Source organism: Tasmannia lanceolata, unplaced genomic scaffold (assembly GCF_043159265.1).
Source record: "Tasmannia lanceolata isolate RefF3 unplaced genomic scaffold, GAP_Taslan_0.1 ptg000019l, whole genome shotgun sequence".
Taxonomy (NCBI): domain Eukaryota; kingdom Viridiplantae; phylum Streptophyta; class Magnoliopsida; order Canellales; family Winteraceae; genus Tasmannia; species Tasmannia lanceolata.
Window position 1 is genome coordinate 21,980,690 of NW_027518696.1, and position 21,025 is coordinate 22,001,714.

Here is a 21,025-nt window from a genome sequence, read left to right on the forward strand (position 1 = left end):
TGAAATCGACACACATCCTGACTTTTCCATCTTTCTTGGGCACCGGTACAATATTTGCAAGCCATTCAGGGTATTCAACTACTTCGATGAATTTCACTTCGAGTAGTTTCTTAACCTCGTCATGAACTTTCAACTCCCATTCTGTTTTAAGCTTCCGGAGTTTTTGCTTCTTAGGCTTGATGCCCGGGATTAGAGGTAATTTGTGTTGGACAATGTCCTCGCTCAATCCCGGCATGTCATCGTAAGACCAAGCAAAAACCTCCTTAAACTCTTTTAGCAAGGTGATTAATTCTTCACGCTCCTCAGGAGATAAAATTTTGCCAATCCGTATCTCCCGAATTAAGGTTTCATCACCTATATTTACAGTTTCAATTTCCTCTTCAAGTGGTTTAGCTCGTCGATTCTCTTCTTGTTGAATCATATATTTGATTTCAAGGGGAGTTTCGTCGGCTACCTCATTGGATGGGGAGTCTTGATTCTTATTATTAGTTATTTGATCAGGTTTAGAAGCAGAATCAGTAGAAGAGACAAGTACAGGAATGTAAGCAAAGGAGTCTTTTATTTCATTAGAATCAATGATTACATCAGTAAAATAACCCACAGCAGGCTTTACAGACTCTGAAACAGAATGAAAAAATAAGTCGACATCAGTATCGACACAATGGGAAACATGTACAGACAAAGAATCAACGAGGACGTCCTCAAATTCGGACTCGACGCCACCAAGAATAGACTCGTCACCCACTTCAGAAGTAGACCCGACTTCTATAGTACCTGCATCAAAAGAAAAGTTAGAAATGACAGACTCTGGGACGGACTCAGGAACTGACACAAATTTTGAAACGACTGACTCTTTTGAAAGGACCGGACTATACTGAAAGAATACTTGGGGTATAACCTGTGAGGTCCAGTTATCCAAAGGTCCCTCAGCTGGGGTAATGGAGCTTCTTGGGTTTATGAAGGGTGTGTCCCTTCCAATCATTGCCACAACCGATGCCTCAACCTGAAACAAAGAGTCTAGGGATTCTGATTCAAAATTTTCAACCCAATCCGAGTCTTGCTTTTCTGATTCAGCTGTCTCTGCAATCTGCTCAAAGAAAAAGTTCTTCGGCAATTCATCGGTAAAGAAAATCTCTAGACCTGGCAGCTTCTTCCCAGTCTCATCATACCAAGGCTCAGAAAAACCATAAAACGGACAATCAGCCCCTTCCCTTCTGAATCTACCATTCATGACCATGCTGAACGGTCCCATTGGAAACTCAACACCCCGGCGGCGGCATGTAGCCCATCTCAACATGTAAGCCTTCATTTCTTGGACTTCCTTTCGAGTAGGCTGATACCCTAACCCGAATAATCCATTTATTGCTTTCATTAATGGCCATTCAGTCAGGCCTTGCAGGTTTCTTCCCAGGCCAGCTCCCGGAACATAACCAAATCGTCGCATCATCCTTGCGACACTGACGTTGGTACTTGATAAAAACATGATTCCCTCTTTCATGGCTTCCGCCATAGTTATAGTAGAGACCTCTAGGGAGAATCCTGTCAAGCTAACATCTTTGACATTCTCATCAACTGATTCAGCGGTTATCTGCCCGACTTCAGGTTCTGGATCTCCTCGCACTGTGATTACTCTGTTATTCCAGATGAATCTTAATTTCTGATGTAACGTTGAAGGAATAACTCCGACCTTATGCAGCCAAGGTCGGCCCAGGAGAAGAAAGAAAGAGGTTTTGATGTCAAGCACTTGGAATTCGACTTCAAAAGTCTCTCCCCCAATCTCGACTTCTGTCGCTAGAGTCCCAATCACGCCTCTTCTAGTACCGTCATATGCTAGTATACCCTGCTCAGATGGTATGAAATCTTCTGGTCCAAACCCCAGGGTAGTGGCAGTACTCAACGGGCAAACGTTCAAAGCTGACCCATTGTCAATCAAGACTTCCGGCACTCTCTTTTTATTGCAGATTATGGTTATTCGAAGAGGGCGAACATGGTCTCTTCCTTCTGGAGGCAGGTCCTCATCAGTAAAAGACAAATCCTGTGAAACTCTCGTTACGGCCACTAAACTGACCAGTTCATCAGGAGTAATCTCAACTGATACTTGGGATGAATTCAGCTCATGGAGCACAACCTGTCTGTGCTTCGGCGACGCCATCAGTAAACCCCAAATTGAAACATTAGCTTGGGTTTTCTTAAGCTGATTCAGCAAGTTATTATCTTCCTCTTCAACAAGTTTCTGCTTTTGCTTCTGATGGTCAACCCCTCTTGCAACCTCAGCGGGATTTTCGACTCTGAGCTCAGCTGGTTTGAAGACTCGTCCACCACGTGTGACATGGCGGAGCTCATCACATTGATCATCCAGCAGTGATAAATCTTCATCTTCTAGCCTTAAAACATAGGGGATTCTTTCGTTGTTCTCTTCTTCATGTCTGAGGACATATGAACATTCAGCTGGTTCTGCAAATCCCTCAGCCCGAGCAGACAATACATAAGGCTTCTCATTTTCTGTATCACTGTCTCCCTCTTCCCATCTCAGCACGTACGGCTCCTCGGAGATTACTGAGCAAATACGGGAGTAGTCTAAAACAACTTCCTCTGTAAGGATTGCATAAACATTTGGTGGAGGGGTTGCATGTGTCGGCAAAGGATTGCGAGTGACATTAGGAGTTTCAACAGAAATTTTCTTTGCCTCAATCATATCTTGGATCTTATGCTTTAAGGCCATACATCTATCAGTCAGATGTCCGACACCCTGATGATATTCGCAGTAGTAATCCTTCCTCCAATACCTCGGGAGAGGATTCGGAGCTTCCCTAGGCTCTAACAGCTCAATCTTCTTGTCTCTCAACAGCTTCTTCAATGCTACTGACAAGGAATACGGCAAATGATCAAATCGTCTTGGCTCTTTCCTCTCTGGGCGACCTTCGCCAAAATTTACTCTCCGTGCTGGCGGGGCAGTATTCATATTGTGAACCTCTTTAGGTGCAACTATAGGTCTTTTTCCTTCTCTTGAATCAGAAGGAACTCTCGATCTCAAACCCTTAGACAGTGCATCTTCTATTTGGGTTCCCGTCTTAATGAGATGATTGAAATCAAGAAAGTACTGGATGGCCATGTGGTGATAGTATTGTGGAGACAGATTCTTCACAACAATTTTGATTTGCTCCTCATCTGGCAGACGATGAGTCATCTGCACGGCTTTCCTTCTCCATCTGCGGATGAAGGAAGTGAAGGTTTCATTGTGGCCCTGCTTCAAAGCTTTCAGATCTCTTTTGGTTACGTCAATCCCCTCCTCCATTGAGAACTGCTCGACGAACCTATTGGCGATGTCTTCTAGAGTTCTGATTTCTTCGGTCTTTAGACTCAAAAACCACTTCTTGGCGGTTCCAACAAGTGATCGAGGAAATAAAAGAGCAACCTGCTCCGGAGACAAGCCATGCTGCTGAAGAAGCGGAATGACAGACATTAAATGGCTTCTAGGACAACCTGTCCCATCATACTTATCCATATCTGGCACTTTGAATCTAGGAGGCAGTGTGACTCCTGGATATATCATAAAATCGGCCATGTTCAACTTTTTCGGGCCCTGGAATTTTATGTTTTCCATCTCTTTAGTCAGCTTGTCTATTCTGTCTGCCATCGCTCTGCCCTCATTGTCTCTCTCCAGATGAGGGAGACAATTATGTTCTGTATACTGCTCATCCTCGATATCATCCTCAACATTCAAAACCGCAGGCCTGGCCATTGCAGGAGGTGGAGGAGGTAAAACAGAAGGGTGCTGAGCTACATGCTCTTTAGAAGTAGAACTTCTATCAGTTTTCAAACGAGCAATCTCTTCATTGATGGTGCCCAATTGTGCCAGGATAATTTTCATCATCTCATTGGTGTCAAGGGCATTATTTCCATTTTCCGCCATGGGTTCAGGTGTAAATTGGATGGGTGAAGGAATTTCCTGAAGATTAGAGAAAGGTAATGCAGGGGAAGTAAAAGAAATTGGTGAGGAAGAAAATCGACTCAGCCTGGAATCAGCGGACTGACGGGACCAGGTTGATTTTGAAACGAGGATTTTCTTAGGAGCAATGGTTGCTCAATCAAGAATCCTGTTATGGAAATATAAACACTAGATTAAAATTTTGATAATCAAGATAAACGATTCTGATCAAACAGGGATAAGAGAAACAGAAACACATTTTCATTAATAAAAATCAAATTGCTATTACAATAGATGGAAATACTAATCTCTGATCACAACTGGATAAGCAGACTAACAAAACTGGGAAATGCAGAAATCAGAATAACAAAACATGATATGGATCTTCAAGGTTCCTCAATCCGAGCTCGCCGGCTTGCGGGCTCTTCCGATATTTCTTCACGTCGGAATTTGCGAGATAAACCTAACCTCCTTTCTATATTTTTGTTTCCCCAAGCAGCCACAATGGATCGGACGAGATCAGGAGTAAGATCTTCACAAAGAGGAGGGACTATGATTCCGGGAGGACATGGAATTCCCGTAATCTGATGGAGAATTCGTATGGGTGCATAAAAAGAAGATTTCTCGATACCCATGAGGTAAACAAATGAATGTGGGTAAGTGCTAGTAAAAACATGAAAACATGAATGACTTACCCAGCGAAACTGGCTCTCCTCTACATGTTGTAACCAATTGTGCCATTCATCAATGGACTGAGGTTGGTTGGCTATTGGTTTCCATGTATGGAAATTTTTCAGGGTATACGGATTTTGTTTTTGTCGCTGAAGAATTTGAAATTTTTCACTAAGCCAGACATACAACAACTTCACACACCCACAGAAATTGTCTTTGATATTTTGGGAAGCAATAAGATCTAGTCCCAAAAAGGTCTCTGCTAACATGGTAGGAATGGGATTCCTCCCTTTGTTAATTTGGTCTACCACAGTTAACAAAGTTAACGGAGCAACACGAGGGTTTTTCCGAATGACATATCGCGCAAAGACACTAAAAATCAAAGCATTGCGTCGACAACTCTGAAAACGAGAGCTAGTAGGATCGACGTTTTCAGAAAAAAGGGTGATGAGTTTTTGAACTTGCACACACGTATCTGTTAAGCATGAAAGTGCATCAACGGTTTGATTTTTGAATAGCTTGCAAAAAATGGAATGAGAGGAATCTATGTTCGAAGATTGTATCCAAAGTCCATCTGTTGGGAGCTCTAATAAAGCACACCAATCTTCGAATATAGGACAAAGCTCGAATGATCCAAATCGAAAAACATGAAGATTAGGATCCCAGGATCTAGCGGCTGCTTGGAGAAACTTCCAATTTATATCGGAAACACTCAAATGACTGAAGGCACAGATGAACCGATCAGCCATACTCCTATCCGAGGATTCTAGCGGAAGAGCCCCAATAGTCTCGCTTATCCAGCCTTTCAACAAATTATTCGCCATGATTTAACCTAAACACAAAGAATAGGATGGGATAATTAGGGAATGGAGAATAACTTGGAATAAACAAAGAATAAAGATGGACTTAACCAATAATCACAAGAAGGATACAATTGGCGACATCAAATGTTCCATTGATGATCAAAGATGATCAGAAACTCAGGGAAGAGACCACGGTCATAAAATGACAAAAGTAGATCATAGACCGGATCTAAATCTGAAAGGTGGACGACAAAAATGTACGATCAAGAAGATCAATAATGATAGACTATGGTCATAGAGACAGCAGACAGGCTATCAACCATATCTAAGACAGGACGAACAATAATCTGAGTAATACAACAAAAGAATGGATAAATGAGGCTTGAATTTAAAGGATGAAAACAGGTAATACTTATCATCATTAGGTCAAGGAATAAACCATAGCTATGAGTGTGACAGGTAGAAGCCACTAGCTAGGCTTAGATCTGAGAGATGAATATACACGACTGATTGATTCAAGCTAGGAATCTCTACTAGAAAGTAGGTCCTAATCTTATAATCAAAAGATATATGGACAAAATCTTCATGACCAGAGCAAAAGATAGGCCACGACCATGAGAGGGCAAGTAAAAGCCACTGGTCGGGTCTAGATCCGAAGAACAGACTGATATGACTAATTTGATTAGATAAGGAAGCCTCACTAATGAGTAGGCTCTAATCTGATAATCAAAATATAGATATATACATATATATCCTAACCAGGGGCACCAGCCCTAAAAGATGATCCCATAGAGTCAAGAAGCTTGACTCAAGACAGACATGTGAGTGTATTAGGACTGCGTCTGTAGCCACATAAGGTGAACTGCAATAATGTATGGATAGGACATGGCTCCTAAATCTAAGCTCCAACATGTGTAAGCAACACATGTTCGTCCTTATATGAATGTAATATATATATATGCACATGCATATCCTAATTGGGTTTTACTAAATCAACAAATATATCCATGTACATAATATATGTAAAATGAAAGTAGAGCTCCGGACTCTATCAGGTACTATGCATATGATCCATACTTTAAGTATATAACACAAGTACACCGAGTGTTATATACAGTATGCTTCATTGCTCACTGGCTGCTGTAAACACAAGTACACCGAGTGTTTACGACTGCAGCACTGGCGCATAGCTTGGTAATAGATACAACAGCACCATCTGGATAGTGATATCCCATGAGGTACGCATTATATCTATCCCGTGGAGCCAATAATAAGAAAATCAATAAAAGAAAATAAAGAACAAAATGATGTATGCTGTGCAATGTGTGAATCCCTTGTTTTAAACACCTATCTGGTGCCCCTGGATTCTAAGCGATTAAATTCCCATTTATAATGATTTTAGCTCAAAATTATTCAAAATTAGCAACAAATGGCATTTTAACAGAGTTAGGCAATGTTCCAAGAATTTCCCCAGCAGAGTCGCCAGCCTGTGGACCCCGATCCGAGAGAGAGGCGGCGGTGGAGGACGTGTGCCCCCACGCGAGTCAGTCTCAGGATCATCCACGTGAATGGAGAGCTCTACCAAGGAACTCTCGAAAGAAGTGCCCCTCACAGCATGAGTGGCGATACAAAGGTGAGATACCTCTCGATTCGGGGACTAGCCCAGATTCGAGGCGTACCTTAAACAAAGAAGAGTCGCCATCCAAGGAAAAAGGCAAATGGGCCCTGGATCCCATACTATGCTCTGTTGCCACGGATAACCAGAGATATAAAATAAGGTTCGTGCCTGGTTACGAATTCGGAAGGTCTAAAGAGCACCTCATCCGCCCAAGTGCAAACACCTGGTCTCTTATGCCATTTACTTAATAATTTTGAAGAGCTTTGGGCGAAAATCATATGGAATGGGAATGAATATCTCCGAGAAGACGTCTATCTAATCATGCATGTCTCGGAGATGAAATCAAAGGCACACAAGATAAAATAAAAGAAACATGTGTCACATAAGCATAGCTAGGTTATAAGTGACATGCCTAATGGGTATCTAAGTTCTGATGAACAAACACATGCACGACATACCAAAAAAGTATAAGGTCTGCGCAATAAAGTAAGAAAACATTGCAAGACATAAAAAAATGACTCGATACTATACAACCCTAAGACTCTAATCTATACCTAGGCCCGAGTTTTTAGATGATCTGATGTTCATCCAAAGAAGCCTACGTATCCCCGCCTCCACGAGAATCAAGGCAACGTAGTTCTTCGCATCTATTCTAAGCTATGATGCCTAAGACATCTAGCCCTCTATCCTAGACTCGATCTAAAAGACCGAACTAGTTCTTAAAGCTTCTTGTGTGATTATTTAAATTCCAATGGATTGTAGATTTTAGGACACCCTATATGCCTTAACTAAATGCAGGTTAGCCCTAAGCTAATGCAGGTGGTTCCTATAATCTATGTGTAGCTAAGCTATATATCCTAAGAAAAACAGTAGGATCTATCGCATCTTAGACCTAGTCATCAATTGGCAATGTGGATCGCCAACTGACCGGACGGAGGCGTAAAAACTCCTAGCTAGGACTCACTCCTAACTCTAACACAAACACAAACAAACCACACAACACATCAAAGACAAACTCCTAACTCTAAAACTCTTTAACTAGGACAAACTCCTAACTCTAGAGGAAGATCTTGTTGAAAACAAGGTTTTGAAGATTTTTGGTATTTTAGATGTTTTTGATGTTTTTAAGTGTTTTTGACTCAAGGGAGACAAATCCTATCATCATAAGGGGAAGACAGACTCCTGATATCCCGCAAAGGTTGGACAGCATCCTATGCTTTGCGGAGGGAAAATGAACAGAATAACAACTCTGTAAGGGTTGGACAGCATCCTATACCTTACAAGAGCGGATAGAAAAAACACAAGATTTGATGAGAGGTTGGATAAAATCCTAACCCCTATGATGATAGGACTGACTCCTGAAAGAAAAAAACAGACTCTCTAGCTAAGGACAGACTCCTAGGCTAAGGACTGACTCTGAAAATAGGATTCTTAAAAAGGAGGTGCTAATGAGACAAAGCCTGTCTCCTAAAAGAAAAAGAGATAAAGAAGGGTGCTAGTGAGACTATCAAGCTGAGATAAAACTCACAAGTAATAAGGGAAGACCTTGTGCATATTTAGCAAAGGTAAAACATCCAGCCGGGCCGGACAGCTACCTAGCCCTAGGGTGCAACAAATGTGCAACCAGATACCCATATAGGATAGGGGTATGAAGCCAAGCCGAGTAGGGTGTTCTCCCAAAACCAAATGATACACAAAGAGGAGGTTTAGCAAGAAAATGAGACTAGGTAAGTCTCTTAGACACAGAGGTAGGATAGAGAAAATACTAACAAGGAAAAAGAGACCTTGTGCATATTTGGCAAAGGTAAAACACCCAGCCGGGCCGGACAGCTACCTAGCCCTAGGGTGCAACAAATGTGCAACCAGATACCCATATAGGATAGGGGTATGAAGCCAAGCCGAGTAGGGTGTTCTCCCAAAACCAAACGACGCACAAAGAGGAGGGTTAGTAAGAGAATGAGACTAGGCAAGTCTCCTATATACAAAGGAGAGGTATGCAACTTGGACTGAGCAAGTCCCCTAAGGATGGGCTTGGGCTAGCGCCTTCATCGCCCATGCAACGAGAGGGGATTCTAATATTTAAAGAATTTAACAAAAATCTAAAAGACTGTGTTAGTCTATCAAAGAGAGAAGAAAAAACTACCAGATAATTGCAAATTTCACTCTAAAAATAAATCAAGTGTTAAGCAAAGAAGAATTTTCAAAAAAAAAACAATACACAATCTAAAGCAATCATAAAATGATAAACATCATTAATTAGTCCAGACCAGCCGCTGGATAGCCTAATAAAGTAAAAAACAAGCAATATCAAACACTTCTAAACCAACCACAAACCCCAATACGGGGACTCCAATGAAATCAGATGATGCCAAAGTAATCATCTGATATCATATACACATGATAATATTTCTAATCCCGCCTTGAGATCAGACAGTACCCATGTCGATAATATCGAATAGAGTAGTCATCTGATCTCCTTCTTCCTATTAACAATTTATTTAAATAAAAATGAATGAGTATAATGAACTTTGATATAATCTCACCTGAACAATCCATTTATCTTCAGAATCTAACTCAAAATTAAATAAGAGGAAAGAAGAGGCGAGAGGATATTATCATAATCCAATAAATCTCTCTAAAGGTGGGCTTGGGCTATCGCCTTCATCGCCCTATTATTTATTCTAAAAGTAAGATCAAAATCTTTTAAAGCGAATAGAATAATGCGAGCATATTTCTTTTATCCTATTGATAATTGCACAATCTCTCAACCCTATTCTCTTTTATATTAGCAGATGAAAATAGAAAACACTTATACACCAGATGATAAAAGCAGTTGTGAAATGTGAAACAAATTTCTGAATATTCAGGTGCACCAAATATGCAATATGTAATCCAAGATTATATGAAAGGATATGAATGTAGACAAGATGCTCAAACAAAGTAGCATTCAAAACAATAATATTTTCAGACCATGTTGTAGCAAGGCACAACAATTTTACATAAGGCATGGATGATTATGACAATTTAAATGTGTGACAACATATTATTAGGCAAAGTGTTAGCCTCGGTTTAGACATGGACCACACATGAGTTGGTTAAAAAAATTTTATGTAAGTTGATGATTTATCCTAAAAAAAATAAAAATATGTAAAATATGGATATGGATATGGGGCAGTTGTACCACAGGCAATAAGAAACAGAACAAGCAAATGCAGAGAAGAAAGTAATTATGTGTTCAAACATCATCATTTTTTTTTATAGAAAATAGAAGATGGTCCATTCTCTTTCAAGCCATGGCATTAACTCTATCATGTTTTATTAACTGTACCCTACTAATCACATTCCTCTTTTGCATGACAAAAATGTACAATCACTTCAGCCTAAAAATGATGTAAGTTGTACAAGTTGAGCCTGTTCAACTATTAATCATGGTTATATTGATTTCATTTTCAGCTGCTGTAAGGAGGATAGAGACCTTTTCTAAACCATCCCAACCATATCTCAATGATCACAATACCTTTTAACAAAGACCCATTTAAAAACAAGGTAATCTAATTCAATCATTCAAGTTCTCACATTACCTCCATTAACTACCACTGACCTATTCCAACTTGTACCATTATTGTGATCCAATCATATGCACAAGTAAAATTTAATTAAAATGAAAAAAGACAATAGTAGGGGAATGATCATTCAATTCAACATGAATTAAAGAGGAAGGATAGCAATTACCTGAGAAATAATAAAAAATCAACCGAAAATATGATGGCACTGAATATGAAAAATGCGATCAATTTGAGCTCTAGTGACATCTAAAATGAAATTGAACTCTTATTTGGTTTATTTCTTTGCTCTCTGTGCTCTATCTATACAATCATCTTAACTCATCCCAACTTTTCGCATTCAAATGACACACCAAATGACATAGAATATGACCATAGCTTAAACATGCCGTTCAACAGGAAAACAAAAATGATTAATTTCAAACAATTATCCAGTCATGACTAAATAAAACAATAATGTGTGGGCATCCTGTGACAACAACACTTGAACCAAATGATCAGCATATTATCATGAAACAAATGATAAATGCTTTTAAATTTGAATTGCAAAAGACTGAAGCGATATAATTTCTCGATCAGGCACTGTGACAGTAATGAATGGGCTATAATTATTCCCACAACACATTTGAATGAATGGACACAATCTGTACTTAAAACAAAAATTTCTTAGATACACTGCTACCATAACCAAGAATTATGATATGAAGAAAATCAAGGGTATTCTTCCCATAGCAATGATTCAGGCCCTGGGAAGTTCAATTCAAAGATCAACAGTTTACAGCTAAGTCAACAAACAAATTTTGACACACAAGGGAGGCTTCTTTTTTAATAAAAATAAATTTGAGGACAAAATAATACTAAAGGACTCTAATATGAACACTCAAGTTAAAACAAAGCTCAAAATAAACTACTACATGCAGATTTCAAATTTAAGCCCAAACATTCAAGATAAAATGAAAATTTTATACTTTAAAACAAAAGAAAATTACACTCTTATATTCTAAATACACGTATTCAAACCAGAAAAGAGCTTAAAACGAACACAGCATACATATTTTAGATTCAAACTCGATCATTCAAACAATCAGTAAAAAAAAAATGAATCAAAGATGAAATTGAACTGAAATATTCTGGAATTTCCAAATCTAATCTATTAATTAGGACAAAATAAAGAGTTTAATTAATCAAAAGAATAATTAAATAAAGACTTACCTCGAATTGTATTCTTCTTCGCTCTCTTAACGATGATGAAAATTAGGGATTCACTTTTTCTTCCGAGATTGCTTCAAAATGATTTTTTAGAAGAACAAAAGACCTTGTTGAATTCCAAAAGCCCTTGCTAGTTGAATACAAATGCCCGAATTTAGACTAAACAGTAGATCTGAAACTTAATTGTTCACTCGACAATAGAACTATTAGATCTTGCTTCTTTGGCCTTAGTTTTGAACTAGGGTTAAAGGAAAACAGATCTTGAACTTTTGGATCTTAAAGAAAGCTTGATTGAGTAAAAAACAAACGAAGAACGAAGGTAGCAGCAAAGAAATTAGCAAAAGAAGAAAGAAATAAGGAGAGATGAGTCAATCGGAGTATTGCCGGAGAAAAAAGGTTTGGAAAATTAGGGATCAACGGCTGGATTTAATAAATAAATAAAAAATGTAGATCTAAAATGTACAGAGGAGGTAGATGAGTACAAGATTATCAGAGATTTTCCGGAGAATAAGAGATTTAGGGAGGAGATCAGCCGGAGCTTGAATCCGCCGGTGGATTCACCGGAGAAGAATAATTGCAGAGGATTTAGGATTTTGAAGGAATTAGGTTCAAAAGAACACAGATCTAACAGAGGAGGAAGGAGAAAAGCTTATTGTGAATAAAGTTTGGTCGGAACTTAACCGGAATCCGGCAAGGACTTACCGGAGAAGAGGATCGGAGCCTTGCCGAAGAAGGAGGAGATGAAACCCTAGCTATCTCTCCCTCTCTGCAATTGTTCGGAAAGAATAGAGGAAAGAAATAGATCTGATGAAAGAGCTGATCAAGAGAAGGCTTTTGTTGATGCAGGAGATGAAAAAGACGTTGGAAGATGCCACCGGAATCCGGCAAAGCTTGCCGGAGAAGACAATCAAAGCGTAGAAAAAACCTAACCTTGCTCTCTCTCTCTCTTTTCTCTCTGATTTGTTAATTTTTTTCTTAAAAGAAACCTAGATCTGAAAATCCACCTCTCAAACGAATTTTGATTTTCCTTTTTATAAGGAAATAATGGGTGGTGATATCGACACTACCATCTAATAAGCGCACACATGCGCGACCCCAGCTGGCTAATGCACCCTCCCCACACTTGATAACTGCACTAACTCCACTTGTCTTTTTCTAATTTTTTTGGTGGATTTTTCTGAAATTTTGCCGAGACAATTCTGAGATCCTAAGGCTTCTGAAAATGTATTCATGGGTATTTGGGGTCTTTGGATAACTTGAATTTTTCCTAAAATACAAGGTTTTTAGGGTAAAAATGAAAAACCTAATGGGCCACCCCTATTTACACTACACACACCCTCTCAGCCTGATTGCTGGGCAAACGAGTCCCGATCTCGATGAAATTCTGCAAGGAGTTAGAAGAGACCTTCATCCAGCCTAGGGTGAAGTTTGGGACCCTAATGCTGAGATTCGGATGGATTTGGTATGAGCCGGGAGGGTTTAGGGCTTAGTCAAAATGGGGTGTCTACAATGGCTTCACTATATGATCTTCTTAACTTCAGCGAAGATCAATGCCGATTACAATTCCGACCGCCTTTAACCTTGGTGGCAATCTTCACCACGGAGAGTGGGCTCTGCCTCTCCAAACACTCGCCCAATACAAGTTTCTTGAATAAGAAAGAAGGAAATAAAAATCCCTCACAAGGGTTTACACACTTTGTAGAAGATGTACAAATTGAGCCTATGATCCAAATTATAATCTTAGAAGATGAGAGGCATAAACAAGTTTGATTCACTCTTAAGATGTTCAAGTAGAGTTTTTGAGTGTTAGGATTAATGATTGGGAAGTTTGGAATGCCCATATATATAGAAAAACCAAATATGACTGTTTAAGGGGCATAGTGGTAAATCTGGCAAAGTTACCAACGGATATATTTCTTCTCGTTATAGTGGTCTCGGAGTTCCGAGAAATTTTCTCGGAGTTCTGAGAATTGATCTCGGAGTTCCGGGAATACAAACAGAAGTTGGAAAATTTCTACTGGACCAATTCTCGGAGCTCCGAGGAATCTCTCGGAGCTCCGAGAATTCTCTCGGAGTTCCGAGAAGCCTATCAGCAGCAGATTTTCAATTCTTTTTCTTTGGGCTTCCAACTCTCAACCAAGTTGGGATTGTTATGAGGGTTCCACATTGTTGGAACACCACAAGGACAGTCTCTTAAACATTTTTGGGGGTGTGTGAGATTACTTTATTTATGCCTTTTAAAATCTAAATTAAGATTGGATCTTATACAATCTAAATTGACTTCGATCTTCAATGCGATTCTTCAAGTCTTCATTCGTCTTGGATCTTCGATTTCTTTGGCCTTCATAATGTGGTCCAATGAGATCTTCTTGGCCTCAATCCAAGCAATCTTGTCTTAGCACAATTAAGATCTACAACTTAGACACAAAAACACATTAGTGATATAAAATCACTTGTGTATTGGAATCATCAAAATAAGATGGGAATGCCAAGGTGGGAACCATTGGGCTTACAAAGGAGTTATTAAAGAAGTATGGTATGGATAGCAGTAAGACATCAAGAATTCTCATGAGTACAACTGCTAAGTTAGAAAATGATGAATTTGGCAAATCTGTGGACTAAATGATGTATAGGGGTATGATAGGTAGCCTACTCTATTTGACAGCCAGCAGACCAGACATTATATTTACTGTCTATCTCTGTGCTCGATTTCAATCGGATCCAAAGGAGTCTCACCTATCTGCAGTCAAGAAGATCTTCAAGTACTTAAGAGGAACCCAAAGTCTGGGACTATGGTATGAAAGATCTACTGCCTTCACTCTCATTGGATATTCAGATGCAGACTTTGCTGGATGTAGAGTGGATAGGAAAAGCACTAGTGGAACTTGTCAATTCTTGGGCAAATCACTTGTTTCATGGTTTAGCAAGAAACAAAATTCAGTAGCTCTATCCACAACAGAAGCAGAATATGTGGCAGCTGGAGCTTGCTGTGCACAAGTCCTATGGATGAAAAGCACATTGATGGACTATGGAATTAAAATAGAAAATATTCTCATTTAATGTGACAATATTAGTGCTATAAACTTGACAAAGAACCCCATACAACACTCTAGAACCAAACATATTGAGATTAGGCACCACTTCATTAGAGATCACTCACAAAAAGGGAATATTTGCTTAAAATATATCAACACTGAAGAACAATTAGCTGATATCTTTACAAAACCCCTTAGTGATGATAGAATATGTTATATCCGAAGTGCCTTGAACATTTGGAGTGCGGATCAAGTCAAATAAATTGCCAACTAAATACTTTGTGCCTTTCACCAGCTTATCTATAAAGTATATATATATCATCCATGTTTGGTAGTATCTGCATGAATGAGATGTCAAACATTAATCTTAAAAATCACTCAATTGGTACTCTTAGCCTTCTTAGTTCTCTAAGATGGAGAGGTACCTTCACCTTAATTAAACTACCTAACAATTTGACAATATGTCAACATCTCGATCATGAACAGGTATATGTGCATTTCTTGGCTACATATTTTATACCATAAGCATTGATTTAGGGGGAGCACCTAACTCAATCTTCATTCACTCCTAATTGCTATACATTTTAGTTCGCCCTTTCCGTCGATGACAAAAGAGGGAGAAGTTTGAAATTGATTATCTATTCACTTGCCTATATGCACTATATGCTTTTAATTGTTATCGTTTATCATTGTGCATATATTGAGGGGGAGTTCCTGCATTCACATGCCTATTATGTCACTCCACACACACCTCATAATCAATTTTGTTTGTCATCATAAAAAAGGGGGAGATTGTAAGCCCAAGGGTCTACTCTCCTATCTTGTTTTGATGATTCTAAACATAATTGATTATGTTCTTGAATACTAATCAATTTGCCTTGAAGTGTTGTGTTAAGATAGGTTGATCATTGAAGGAACCAACACCCCCACATGGTCATGCTTGAAGATGTACCACACAAGAGTCAAAGGGGCTAAGTGGAGCTCACATTATCTCTCAAGCAAGCATACAGAAAATGGAAGACCAATTAAAAATCAAGGCTAAAGAGAAGTTGAGGGTTACCTAGATTTCATTGTACATCTTTTTCTCTTTAGATTTCTAAGTCAAGGCAAGGTTTTCAAAATAGTTTCCAAAACCACTTAAGAACTTAAATGGTTAAGTGAATGGTTATGTGGTGGACCAACATGTTGGGACCCTCATAAACATTCCAAATTATCATAGGGATTGAGTTCCAAAAGCCCAAAATCAAATAGCAACAAAAAAACAGAAAAGTCATGCTGATTTTAGGCTTCTCGGAACTCCGAGAAATGGTCCATTAGTATTTTACAACTTCTGGCCATTCTCTCGGAACTCCGAGAAATGGTCCAGTAGAATTTTCCTTCTTCTGGCCGTTCTCTCGGAACTCCGAGAATTTGTCTCAGAACTTCGAGAATTTTTCGGAGCTCCGAGAACATCGTGACAGCTTAGAAAAGAGCCGTTGGTTTTTCAATTAAAAATTGGTTTTTTGATATATACACCCCCAAACGGTCATATCTTCTTAAGTGCTATAAATACTCATTCAAGAGGATTATCTTTCTCTCTTGGATAATTAGAAAAACCATCTTAAGCATTCAAAAATACTTGCAACTCATTGAAGCTTAAGCTTTTGTTTTCTCCACCAAACTTGCCTTGCACTTGCAAATCATTTGAGTTTGGATTTTGGCCTTTCATTTGCAACCTATTGTGAAGAGCACTCAAAGGGACTACATTGTGCATCAAGCTTTCAAGAGAAGCCAAGCAAATCTTCATCTTCTATTCTTGTAAAGGTGGCTAGGGCATCCTACTTTAATACCCTAAGGAGTAGAGCTTAGAACTCGGCGGAGAAGGAGAGTCATTGTAAAGGTGTCAAGGGCATCCTCATTTAATACCCCTTGGGAGTGTAATCGCCTCGGAGCCGGGCATCGTGGAGGTCTCACATAGTGGAAATCCTTAAGGACGATCTTAAAAAGAGTGGAGTAGGGCTTTGCCCGAACCACTATACATCGGTGTGTTCTTTCCTTGTCTTGCACTTTCAGTCTTATTTTGGTTTGGTATTTCTTTTTTATTTGATCTTAGTTGAACTAACCAAAATCTAATCAAGAAAAGAAAAATCAAATTAGATTCAATACCTAAATTTAAAAAGGTATAAATTATTGTTAAAATCAATTCACCCCCCCCCCTCTTGTTTATTTCACATAGGATCATCCTAACCCTTCGAACCGTGGAGGCAAAAATGGACAGATTTGTGAAGGTTTATACACGTCCATTTTACCTCCACAAATCGTAGGGTTGAGATGATCCTATGGAGCTGATTTTTTATGGACACCCTATCTATGTGAGGGCCAATCAAATTAATGGTTTGGATCAACCAAACAATATGTTGTTTGGCTAGTGTGTAGAAAACTTATCTACACATGTGTGTAGAAACCGTTTTCTCATATATATATATATATATATATATATATATATATATAAAGAGAGAGAAAGAGAGAGAGGAAAATGATTATACGCTTGAAGCGCATTTGCTTAGGTAGGCTTGAAGAGATAGAACTCTTCTTATTGGCTGCAATGGTGGGCCCAAAACATTAAAGAAAAAAAAAGTTGCGGCGTTACGGAGGGTGCGTCTTCGACGTACCCTAAAAAAAAAAGAAAATCCAATTAACGTTCTCTCTCTCTCTCTCACTGTGTTTTAGGTGAAAAAAATAACCCAAACCCTCTTTCTACGCACTCTTTCTCTGTCTCTGTCTCTGTCTCTCTCCAATCTCTCTCTCTGTTCTCTCTCTGACCTCTCTCCGATCGGAGCCCATCACGCCGACAAACCCTACAGGTGCGTTTCTTCCTCCTGCTCTCTATCTCTTTTTTTTCTTTTTTCATCTCCGTGAAAAAATAGTGTTTCATCTTCTAGATTTTTCTGAAAAAAGAGGGTATCATCTTATTCCAGATCTCATATAGTTTCTGGGTGAAATGTTATTTGAATCTTCCAGATTTGATATAGTTTATGCATGAAATGTTACGGTTTGCTCTTCTTCCAAATGTTTGGGTTTCCTTTGTCTGTGAAATAGGGGTTCTTCTTCTTCCAGATTTTTGTGACTTCATTATTTTCGAATTTTTAACTCTCTATATGAAATTAAATTTTCTATCTCTTTCTCTTCGGATTTTCCATTGGACATAGTAACGTCACTTACATCTATCTCTTTCATGAAATGTTTTGTGACTTTTCAATAGGGGTTCTTCTTCTTCCAGATTTTTGTGACTTCATTATTTTCGAATTTTTAACTCTCTATGTGAAATTTAATTTTCTATCTCTTTCGCTTAGGATTTTCCATTGCACACAGTAACCTCCTGCTCTCTATCTCTTTTTTTTTCTTTTTTCATCTCTATGAAAAAAGATGGTTTCATCTTCTTGATTTTTCTGCAAAAAAAGGGTTTCATCTTATTCCAGATCACATATAGTTTTGGCATTGATTTTGTAATACAAGTTTAAAGGTGAAACCTTCTTTTTCTGGGTAACATTTTATCGAAGCTAGTAGATTTGTATTTGTATTTTTCTTTGTTTCTTCAGTGTAGATTTAATTAAATCCAGTGGGGAGAGATATTCTTGGAGGTTAGTCTCATGAAATATGTGTGTTTAGAGTAGCTCTGCTGTATCCTTTTTCCTGAAAAATGTAATATGATTCTTTTGTGTCGAGTTTTTATACTTGGGTATTAAATGAGACCCTTGAGCATGTACTGAGTTAGCAGATTCCTACAACAATATTTTTGTGAAATATGAGTGTTTTTAGGTTCTATTCTTCCCAATGTGAAAAAAAAAGTGATTATCTTTATCATCTATTCTTGTCTCTGATTTTCTTAGCTGTACATTTAACCATTTCTAATTATGCTGATGGGCCATGCCTATGTTGTATTTTTTAGGTATAAAAAATGGATCCATCTATTGACGAAGTAGATGCAAATGGTTTAATTGAGTTTGGCGACGGGTTTAATCTCTGTGATGATAATTTAGTGTGGGATGGGACTACAGTTGAGGTTAATGATGGGGTAAATCTCAATGATGCTGAGCTAGTATCGGAGGCTAATGATGGGAAAGACGGAGATGAGGGTTGTAGTCACGAAGTTACTAGTCCCAGCGAGGTTGCCGGTGAGAAAAGTGTTATGAATAAGCTATTTGTGGATCAAGTTTTTGAAACTTGGGAAGCTGCATATGAGTTCTACAATAATTACGCGTACGCTACTGGTTTTGGACTACGAATATCTAGTACAATGAAGTCAAATATAACGAAGGAGGTGATATCGAGACAGTTTGTATGTGACAAAGAGGGACAGAAAAGGGTTAAGGAGAAGAGAGATGATGTTAAGGAGTTGAGGGAGCGTCGCCTTACCAGAATGAATTGTAAAGCGAAGATGATCAACAAGTTGAGAGATAATCAGTGGACAATTACAACTTTCGACGACATCCATTCTCATGAGCTTACTTCCCCACCTAAAAGGCAAATGCATCATTCACATAGTCGATTCCGTAATAATAAAAGTTGTAAGAATTTGATTGAACAACTCGGTGGAAGCAATTTCAAGCCTGCTCCGATAAAAAACACCATTAACTCTACTTCCAATGCTCCCGTGGTCTCAACAAATCAAGTTATTGCCCATTTGAGAGCACTTAGGAAGAACAATATGGGTAAAGAAGCAATGACAGTGGCAAACCATTTCCAAAAGAGAAAGTCTGAAGACCCGAACTTCTATTTCGAGTTGGAGTTAGACGAGAATGGGACTTTGCGTTCGATGTTCTGGGCCGATTCAAGGGTGAGAGAAGCATACCTTACCTTTAGTGACGTGATCATATTTGATGTCACTTATAAAATGAACAGGTTTAAAATGCCGTTTGCACTGTTTACTGGAGTTAACCATCATAGGCAGTCGACTCTATTTGGATGTGCACTTCTTACAGACGAGAGAGAGGAGACTTTCACCTGGTTATTTGAGCACTGGCTCACGTGTATGTTTGGTAAAGCTCCAGGTGCTATAATAACTGATATGGACGGAGCTATGCGAAATGCAATTAGGAAAGTGTTTCCACATACCAGATATCGGTTTTGTTCGTGGCACATAAAGAAGCATTTCCTTGAGCATGTTGCAAACATGAGAGATGCCGACAGTGATTTCTACAAGGATTACAATCATTGGTTTTTTAAGAGGGAAATAGACGATTATGAGACAGAATGGAAAACTTTGATTGATAAATACGATATTGATGAAAGTCATTGGTTAGGAAAAATGTTGGATCTCCGCGAGTATTGGGTCCCTGCCTATTGGAGAGACACATTCACAGTAGGAATGACATCTAGTCAACAGAGTGAAAGCATAAATTCCTTCTTTGATGGTTATGTTAACCAGAACACCTCCTTAGTTGAATTCTTGGGTCAATACGATAAGGCCCTGCTTGAGCAGCATAAAGCTGAATCCAAAGAAGATTTTAAGTCTAAAAATACAATTGCCAAATTGAACACAACCAGCCCATTGGAACGAAAGGCTGGGGAATTCTATACGAAGAAGATGTTCATCATATTCCAAGATGAGATTATGGGTAATTTTGCCTTATGGAAAGACAAGTTGGGAAAGAACGGTAATGTTGTGGAATACAGTGTAGGAATTAGGACAGATGACAAGAAGAAATACTTAAGGGTTCTGTTTGACAGTTCTAACGATGTAACTGCGACATGTCAATGTGCTAAGTTTGAGAGGGAGGGAATATTATGCAGACATATCATTCACCTTATGGAAGCAAGTACCTACTATCCCCAAACGCTATTTATTAAAGAGATGGTCAATTGATGCATGGTATCAAGCTGGGGGCACAACATCTGTAACCCAAGGAGATACTAGTGGCGTGAATGGAATGAAGAGGTGGTGTCTAATGTCAACATTGCATTAACTGATTGAAAAAGTTGGTAATGATGAGATTCTCTTCAAGAAGATGACTGATTTTTGTATAGAGCTTGCCGTAGAAGTTGAAAAGAAGGAGAAGGAGATTGTCTGTCCACAGAGTGACTTGGTAACAGTTGGTAGCCAAGTGCAAGCAAACATTGGTCCTAGTCAAATACCTCAGTCAAACATTGATTCCAGCCAAATACCTGGGTTTACAATTCGCGACCCCAAAGTTGTAAGGACGAAGGGCAGGCCGAAG

At 38.8% G+C, this 21,025-nt stretch overlaps 2 protein-coding genes across 2 annotated transcripts; one reads left to right on the top strand and one right to left on the bottom strand.

The window, feature by feature from the left end:
* Positions 1–765: 765 nt before the first annotated feature.
* LOC143852410 (uncharacterized) lies at positions 766–3,913 on the bottom strand. Its single transcript, XM_077361791.1, has 5 exons — positions 3,693–3,913; positions 3,278–3,521; positions 1,745–3,187; positions 899–1,657; positions 766–774 (listed from the first exon to the last, which is right to left on the bottom strand). Exons 1-5 carry the CDS (start codon positions 3,911–3,913, stop codon positions 766–768), a joined length of 2,676 nt encoding a protein of 891 aa, XP_077217906.1.
* A 14,852-nt stretch (positions 3,914–18,765) lies between these two features.
* Positions 18,766–20,673, top strand: LOC143852411 (protein FAR1-RELATED SEQUENCE 5-like). The gene has a single exon (XM_077361792.1). The coding sequence runs from the start codon at positions 18,766–18,768 to the stop codon at positions 20,671–20,673; it is 1,908 nt and encodes a 635-aa protein (XP_077217907.1).
* The last annotated feature ends 352 nt before the right edge of the window (positions 20,674–21,025 follow it).